Below are 9,507 nucleotides of genomic sequence, written 5' to 3'. Positions count from 1 at the left end.
GAGCATGACAGCAGACACAATTAGACGAAGGAAAAACCTACAGGTCTACAGTGCTCCTGTTTCACCTTCATCTGGAGACATGCTCCAAGCTTCATCATTGCAACTTGTAAGGAAGAGGCCGAGGCCAGCAGAGCTTGGCGCCCAGGGTCAGGGTCAAGTCAAGTTTAAAGATGTAGTGCTGTACCTAGTGGAGAAGAAGATGGGAAGCAGCAGGAAGACATTCCTGTCCAGTCTGGCCAGGTCAAAGGGATTTCGAGTGGAAGATGTTCTCAGGTAGGACCAGCAATTTAAGCGATTAAGCGTCAGTTTCAATTCCAAGTCCATGTTTAACCATGCTTGTTGGTCCTGGAATTATGGTCTTGTGTTCTACCCGTTCATCTTGGGACTTTTTCAAGTGATCGTTGACATATCCAGGGAAAATGAATCTAATTGGATGCCTGATTTCGGTATCTTAAAGATATCTTCACATGCTGTAACAACATCTCTGCAGGCAGAGGCTTGGGGGTGTGTGTGGGGGGTTTCCTTCCCTGTAACCCTGCATCTTCAGGGTCATCCGAGGCAGCTGATTGTGCTCCTGTTCAACAGGGTCTCGCAGGAATCCACTGTGTATTTCTGGACCGAAGCGATAAGGGGCCAATCTTGCCCAGCTCTCTGAGTTCTGCTGGGCAGACCCAGCTGTAGCGACCCACCGGTGGGACTAGCCGGGAGGGGGGGGGAGGCTGTGGGGCTGCTGCCGGCGGCACGCCAGCCTGGGGATGGCAGCTTTCCCAGAAACACAGCTTGAGCGCTCCTACGGTTACACTCGGCCTGATACAATTGTTTGAAACCAACCACAGGAAGTGGAGCGTGGCCGCCTCAAACTGACATCCTGCAAGCAGACAATTTGATATCAGCTGCAACTTGATGACACCTCCGGATAAACACATTCTTTCACACAAACAAGAGAGGCTCTCTCCTGAACATATGGTCGAGTGTGCGCATGCAGGCACGAGAACACACGCGCGCACACACACAGACACACACACACACTCCCATACATCCCCACTCGAGCAAGCACTCAAATGCACTTTAGCTGTTGTTACTGACACACTCACTCTGATTTGTAGCTTGCTTTACTCAGTGGGGTGGGAACAGTGGACACAGACTGGAACAGCTCTTTGCTAGTTCTCCACAGCTCTCCCTTTCTAAAGCCCGTTGACTTTAGCTTGTCCTTGCTCCCTGTGTTGGACTCAGGGTCCCACTGTTTCCGGAACCTTCAGTCTGGAGCAGCTTTGCATGCTTGCTAATTTACATGTCCAGACCCTTTTTTACTTTCACTGTTGGTTGCTATTCAGAGAAAAGATTCAATTTTAGGCTTACTATTTGAGAAGCATGGTGTGTGTATTCTAGTTCCGTGTGTAAAATGTGTTCAGAGGTGACAGTTTTTGAAGGTTCAGAAAATCAGGCAGCATGGTGTCGTTACTGAATAATGTCTGTCCCAAATTGTTATAGTCAACAATGTAACAACAACCAATGAATAATAGTTACGTGTGTAAGTTCTTTGTGATGAATCTTGTGGCGAGGATGTTTGTCTACATGCGGTTGGTGAGATGCTTGTCTCAGGCTTGAACACAAAGCAGACAGAAGATTAGTCTCGCCAGTGATTCGGCCAATTAGACAACACTGTTCTCTGAGAGGTCTGCCCTATTGGGATGTCCTGAGAGTTGTTCCGCTGTTCTACCCTCACCAGGAGAAAGGAAGTGGAGGACCATGGAGTGGGTAATTATTCATGGGCGGGTGCTCTGATTGGTACAGTGCTTCCACAGTGAGGTAGACCAGAGGGTCTTCTGTGTGTGAGGAAGAAAAGGCTTCTGTTGAGTCTCTGTAGATATGAGTGAGATAGGCTGGTTGGATCTCTACGTTTGGCTGTGCCTCGACTCACACACTGTTGGGGGAGGCTCTGAGCGCTGCTGGGGGACTGTTGTGTGTGCTACCCAGCCGTGCTGCACCCTCAGAGGCATTAACTAGACCCTGTGAGGGCCTACTCTGGAGTTCTGATATATTTTGAGAACACTACTGAACTATGGAGACACACAGGCATGAAAGGTCTTTTCTCTTTGCACACACAGATGCAGTAAAAAGGGTGAAAGTGCTGTGTTGTGAAACTGTGAAAATGAATCGCTGATCTCACTGCATTCATCCAAATCCAGACAAAACTTGGAGAAATCTTGAATTTTGTCGGTAATCCATTTGATATTGACCTTTAACCTTTTCTTTCTGCTTCCTGTGCAGTGATGAGGTCACCCATGTGGTGGCAGAGAACAACCAGGCCAGGGGGCTGTGGGCGTGGCTTAAAGGTCACGGCCTGAGGGATGTCTCCAGGATGCAGGTACTAGACATCGCCTGGTTCACGGACAGCATGAAGGCGGGCAGACCTGTCACCATGGAGACCCGACACCACATTCAGGTGAGTGGACTTGAGTGTGTGTGCATGTGTTTGTTCATGTGTGTGGGAGACAGGCAAGTCCTGTAAAAAGAACTGTACATAAAACTGGCTGTATCATGATCAGTAGATGGTGCTATAAACCCAGCAGGATCTTTCTTTTTGTGAGACTTGCTGTATAGGAAGGAATGACCACTTATGCTGGATTTAAATATGCAGCAGAACAATAATATCCACTTATGTGGATATTGCGCTGAAAGCGCTGAAGTGAGTGTTGATTGGGTAGATAGTTTAGGCTCACAAGACCCATAACAAAGAGTTTGGATATGAGAAGGAGGAACTGTGAAATAATTGAAGAAGTTGGCAAAGAAAACGTTTGATATATATGTTTCAGTGCGTTCATTAGGTGAATGTGTGTGTGGTTTCCTACATCTGTGGGAGGGCTTTAACAAGAAGTGTTCGGTGTAATGGTGAGAGAAGGTATCTGAGATCCTTGGGCTTCCACTCACATTGCCACGATACAGGAGCCAGTCAGAGGCCTCAGGACGCCCCGTTTGGCTGTGATGTGCCAAATAAAGCTGTCAGCGCAATGTCATAGCTTAGAGAGGGTAGCTAACTGACACTCGGAGCAGATCTGCTTCCCTTGGATGGCACTAGGGGGACCTCTTCAACATATGGGTCAAGAGGAGAGAAATATGCTGCTTAGTGGAGATGGACAGTCAATATCCACTCTCTGCGGGGTGAAATAGAGACGCAAGAGTCTCGTCTTTCATAGTTTCCAGTGGTGCTTGTTGAAAGTCTGTCCAAAGACCCTCCGTCAACAGAGATGTGGCATCCTGTGTCTTCACCAAAATTACTTGGCAGACCTCAACCCCCCCCCCCCCCCCCCAACCCGATCCCATGCCCCCCTGTTCCTTCTGTGGGCAGCCAAGGGTGCTTCCCTAAATGGCATGCAAAACTGTAACACAGCAATGGGGTTTCTGGTAGCTGTGTCGTAAAGCCTCGGAGCTAATGATGCAATGTTGACGTTTATCGACCCATCGCCCAAGGTAACCGGAAGACTGTCTCACTGCTTATACAGTGATGTATTCTCTCTCCGGAGTGAACAAGGCAATACACCGTGGCATTTACGTCGGCCGCGCTTCCAATAGATAGTTTTTATGAGTTATAAATCTATTTAAGAGGTTTGTGTAGAGATACAATAATACCCACGCAGGGTTTTCTCACCCTCTCCCCAGCGGCTCTCCTTAACATCCAAAATGCAGCTCATAAATATTCCTAGGCCACATGTGACTGAGGGAGAATATAAAGTATTAAACCCATTGAAATGTAATATTTCCATTAGGCCACCACTTGCAGACAACCTGTTTTGCTTAAGTGAAGTGGAATATGAGGAGTGAGACAGGCGAATGCGAGAAGACAGAATGAGATACTGCCGAGGGAACGGTTGCGAGTTTAGAGAGACGGTCTCAGCCAAAAGACCATGTGTCTCTGTGAGATGGCTGTCATCAATCTTCTGTTTAGAGCTGCTGACATCACAGTGCCCCCTGTAGGAGAGATGATGCCCCTGTGACTCCTGACCCTGCTCAGTGGCCCTGCCTGGATTTCATTAACCTGCGTGAGCACACCTCTGCGTCGGTGTGAATAGCATTAACCTGAGCAGACAGGCGATTCTGTCTTGGCGGTTTGTCAAAGGAGTGGGCCGGGGCCAGGATAGGGTCCTGCATCACTCATCCAGTTTTGCTTCTACACAGATGGCCCAGTTGTCCCTGTGGAGACAGTGTTTGTGGAGCATAGTAGCTATAGTGTGAATACAAAACGGAAGTTAAAACTAGCTGTCCCTTTAGTCAAACTGTAGAGAAAGAGGAGTCTGGCCTTAGGGAACATGTGGAGCTGTTTTCCATGGAGTTGCTTTAGAGCTCAAAGCTCCACGGAGTCTTACCTTCACACAGTCCATGCCATACGCCATAACAGCTAGGACCATCTGGAGCAGGCCCGTCTCAAACTGCCCCTGCATACTGACGAGGAGCTGCTTCCCTCATTGGACTCACAATCCAAATTACAAATAAACCACTGCAGCACTAGGGTGGAAAAGTAAAAAAAAAACTAAAACAGAAGAAAAAGGTAAAAAAGTAATTTTCTGTCATGATTGGCATAAAATGTGAAATAGAACCATGATATAATTTTAAATGTGTTGAATCCCTCCTTTAAAAGTGGAAGAGAAAGGCCTCTAGCTGAGAATAAATAATTCGTTTTTTTAATTATTTATGGTTGATTTAGCCAAGAGGTACGGAAGGTGCCCACCCTTTACAATATTGTATAACACCCTTATCACCTATTTTAAATGTTTTCCATCAACACAGCAGGGTGACATTAGCCTCTCATCTTCCTCTTCTGTTTAATCTGGCACTCAGAACATTCCATGTGTCATTTTCACAGACAGAATGTTCTATTGTGGTGTTTAATTGTCTGAGAGAACATTAATATCTGTAATCCGTTTGATACATTACAAATGGGGAGTAATTTCCCTATGGAATGAGAAGGCAATTTCCAGGAAGCAAATTGGATTATGGGTTGTTGAATACTTGATGTTACAGGTTAGGCAGTGAAATGGATTTCAATGCCAGCAGACTGTGAGATGAGTGTCATTAGTGTTTTGCCTGGGAAACACAACGGGTCAAATGTACAAAGGTGCAGTCATAAATTGGCCTCCAAATGTGTGAAAGATGTGTTATTTCATCCAAAAGCGAATTATACCAAAAACAGGACCAATGAGTAAAACTGCAGTCAATATTAAGGTGAAAGAAGAGTTCAACTCCCCTTTCAACTTCACACCTCTCAGTCAATGCTGACCTTTGCACGAGGTTAGAATCATGCAATACTTTTTTTTGTCTTCCATTTGAAGTTGGAAGTTGGAAGTTTTGGCCCCAGGACAACAGGGACATTTCTGCAAACTGTCTGTCATCAGCTACAGAGGGAATGCAACTTTTTTGAAGACTTTTTATATACTTCTTTCAAACCATCAGGTTTTGAACTTTGAATGATATCCTCAGTGAACAGCTGTGGGCATGTATTTCCAAGTACAGTAGCACATGTATTTGGAATGTACCTGAGTCACATCATATTCAGTAAGGTTTTCCTTTTGCACACAGGACACGTCGCCCACACTTACAGATGTTTTGACACCAGCTGTGCCCCCAGTCTCTCAGTATGCATGTCAGAGGAAGACCACAACGGAAAACCACAACAAGATTTTCACAGTAAGAACTGTACCCCTCACACTCACTCACTCACACACACACACACACACGCACACACACACACACACACACACACACACACACACACACACACACACACACACACACACACACACACACACACACACACGCACGCACACACACATCCATCTTCTACCCTAACAAGTGACCAGCTCTCCTCTAACTGGGGGTGTGTGCAACGTTTCACACAGAAATGCAGTAAAGCATCAGGTATGTGAATCCTACAAATGAGCAGCATCTGCAGGTCGGAGCGCGACGAAGGCCCCACGGACGGGGGTGCCCCGGAGGCCTGGCACACAGGCTGGCATGGGCTGTGACCCTGAGCACTGGCACGCAACGCCGAGATGGGCAATGGACGTGACGTTCCTCACAAACAATGATGGATTTGTCTCTCAGCCATCTGGCCCGCGGGCAGCGAGTGGCCATGCCACGGTGAGGGGGGAGGGGGAGGGGGGGGTGGAGGGAGGGAGGGTGAATGGAGGTGCGTTGCACACATTTTCCAACAGACTGTGGGGGAGCAGGTTATCTGGCTGTGCGTCTGAGAGGTACTCTAATGCCCTCTGCAGGAAGGTTGACTTTGAGTCCTTGAGAAAAATCCAACTGTCGTCAGCTGATGGAAGGGGGCTCTAAAAACCTTTCAAACTTTACCATCCTACGTAACCGAAACTTACTCCGTTTCTTGTGGGAAGACGATGGAATGGATGTTTAATGAGCTGTCACTATTATCACTACAGTAGCCTTGCCAGTGTTGGAGGATTTAGTGTACTACATGGGACTGTTCCAGACACATCACATCAATCCTTCAGTGTGTCTGTGTGGGAGGATGTGTCTTGGTGATGAGTTCCTGTATGGGTTATTAAGCAGAGCTTACCCACTGCCTACAGAGGCATCTGTTTCATTATGACTTTGGAGTCGGCGACTACACGTGTACGACACACACATGCACTCTTACACACACACACACACACACACACACACACACACACACACACACACACACACACACACACACGCACACACACACTCACACCGACACTCACACACACAAGGAGGTGCTCCATTTCCAATACTTTTCCACTGCATGACCACTGTGATCACCCAGCTCAGTCATATAATTAACTCATCATAATCCCTCTCTCTACATCAAAGACCTCTAGTGTTACTTTGGCACTAATGAACGAGGGGACGCTCCAGGCAGATAACACCATCCATGGAGATGTTTAGCTGTTGTGGTTATTGCAACTGAGTGAAACAACACCCATCCAGTTCCATGTGTCTCCAGAGATGCACCCATTTCAAAACCAAAGAGGATCTTCCTGGTGGTATCTCCATAATGAAGCGAGGAAGTACATGATTATCGATCGGTGATTGTTGTGAAACGACCCTTGATCTGATTTTCTCTTCATTCTCATCTGCCACAGACAGGGGTGATGTCATCCTTACTCATCTTTTGCGGGGCAGGACATTAGGAGGAGAAAACACAGGGCTCTGTGTGGAGCGACGCAGAGCGAAACGGAGACAGGGAGACGGAGGGAAGGAGAACATTTAGTCATTTAGGAGGCTCTTATCCAGAGCGATCCAGAGCGATCCAGAGCGATCCAGAGCGATCCAGAGCGATCCAGAGCGATCCAGAGCAGGATCCGGATCAGTCAGGAAGCATGTGGGGGTGAGGGGGGGCAACCCCCGTCCAGGTTTTGGGTGTGTGAGAAGTCATGGGGGGTTGGAGGAGGAAGAGGGTTGGGGGGGAGGAGAGGGGCTGGTGCGGGGGTGGGTGGGGGTGGGGGTGGGGGTGGGGGGGGGGCATTGTGGTGTCAGGACCGGGAACAGAGGATGAGCATCATCCACTCAACAGCACCCCCGTGAGCTGTCAATCACAGGAAGGAGTCTCTCTTCCTCTCTCTCCGGGCCGACACACCTTATTGATTTATTCATCTCTGTTTTCTCTTTCTCCTACCAATCTCTCCCACTCTCCCTTTGCTCCCCGGTTACCTCGCATTCCATCTCTTAGCCCGCACGTGTGCACACATACAGCATTACACATGCACACAGACACTTGAACACACACACACACAGACAGACAAACATACGCAGACACACTGACATACCCTCTCTCCATCATCAACCAAATGTCATCTTATTCCTCTCACTCCTCCAAATATTGACATGTGTGTCTAGGCTGATTGACATGCTGCATTAAAGGGCTCTTACCCCGATGACAACTCTCAGAGGGACTTACACAAACACACATGCACACAAATACACAAAAACACACTCGCATGGGTGTGCACAGGCACACACACACACACACACACACACACACACACACACACACACACACACACACACACACACACACACAAACACACAGACACATGCTCTGTATTGGAAAAACAAGCTTGGCTGGATTCTGGCTCTAATGAGATGTGTAGGGGAGAGGGAAGGAGAGAGATGAGATAGAGAGAAAGAGAGAAAGAGAGAGATAGAGAGAGAGAGGGGAAGAGTGCGAAAGAGCAAAAGATGGTAAAAGGAAGAGAAGTGTAGAAGAAAAGAGAAGGAGAGAGAGAGAGAGAGAGAGAGAGAGAGAGAGAGAGAGAGAGAGAGAGAGAGAGAGAGAGAGAGAGAGAGAAAGAGAGAAAGAGAGAAAGAGAGAAAGAGAGAAAGACAGAGAGGACTTAAGATATAGAGCTGTTTTCCTTCATCAAGACGTGTGGTGCTTGTCCGGCACATCGATACAGACTAGCACGAAGGGATGCCTTAGTTCTTAACTGATCTTCAGCTAAATCCCATCGATAACATCCATCACTCTGTCGAGCTACAACACACAGCTTCAGCAAGCAGTCACCCTCTACTGTACAGCATATCCCACAGAGGAGATGCCACACCAGACCTTTTCATTAAAGGCATGGTGCATGCATAAAATAAATGATTTACATCAGGAACAAAGGACATACTTTGGTTTGGAGTGCATACAGCATGCTTGTCATACAGTAGGATCATGGCGGTGCAATGAATTGGCAGATGATCAAGTACACCCCGTTCTGAGTGAACGCTCCCTCCTCCATCCTCCCTCCTCCCCCATCCACATCCACCCATGTGTAATTAGTCAGGATGGCTTCAGTGATGACTGACTCTTGGCCTCTAACACATTGCACGGTGGTGGGTGGTAAACTGGGACGCCACATCAACACTCCATGCATCCTCATCCCCACCAACCTTTATTACTCATTAATTAGATGAATGCAAATTTGCCCTGAGCTCGCCCCAGCTCTTTGCAGGAGGAGGAGAGTGTTGACAGCTGACAGGCCGGCCGCCGAGTGGGAGACGAGATGGCCCAGGTCTGGAGCTCATCTGTTTTGAGGAAGGGCCACATCACTCTGGGAGTTTGGGTTACCTGCTCACTGTCTGACTGAGCGCACATGGCGTCCTACAGTACGGTTGAACCGCAGGACCCCTGCGAGCTGCTGCGCTCCAGGGCCATCTGTCTCCGCTAGCCACGGGTGGCACTCCAGGTAGACCAAGTTGGTGACAACCTGCTAAGCTATTAGCGCAAGCCTGCAACGCCTGTTCAAGCTGGTTCCTACTGTGGTGTGGCTCTAGCAGGAGATGTCTGGACCAGTGCTTAGCAGGGTGTACGCCCTCCGGGCTGATCTAGGCTTCAGAGCATCCCCACACAGCTGGAGTGTGCCCCCTCACCTCGCCAATTAAGGGCTTGCTTCTCCTCGTTAGCTCACACTGGGAGGGGGGCCCCAGCTGCGTGTGTGTGTGTGTGTGTGTGTGTGTGTGCAGGAGGGCATACATTTATGA

At 48.3% G+C, this 9,507-nt stretch overlaps 1 protein-coding gene across 1 annotated transcript in view; it reads left to right on the top strand.

The window, feature by feature from the left end:
- Nucleotides 1-79: 79 nt before the first annotated feature.
- Nucleotides 80-9,507, top strand: part of dntt (deoxynucleotidyltransferase, terminal) — a 35,321-nt gene continuing 25,893 nt past the window's right edge. The window contains exons 1-3 of the mRNA XM_062464638.1: nucleotides 80-273; nucleotides 2,272-2,446; nucleotides 5,575-5,682. Of these exons, the coding sequence (XP_062320622.1) occupies nucleotides 80-273; nucleotides 2,272-2,446; nucleotides 5,575-5,682 (477 nt within the window). The remainder of the gene's footprint in view (nucleotides 274-2,271; nucleotides 2,447-5,574; nucleotides 5,683-9,507) is intronic.

The sequence above is a fragment of the Osmerus eperlanus genome, chromosome 6 (genome assembly GCF_963692335.1).
Source record: "Osmerus eperlanus chromosome 6, fOsmEpe2.1, whole genome shotgun sequence".
In the NCBI taxonomy this organism is placed as follows: domain Eukaryota; kingdom Metazoa; phylum Chordata; class Actinopteri; order Osmeriformes; family Osmeridae; genus Osmerus; species Osmerus eperlanus.
This window is presented reverse-complemented; position numbering and strand designations above follow the sequence as displayed.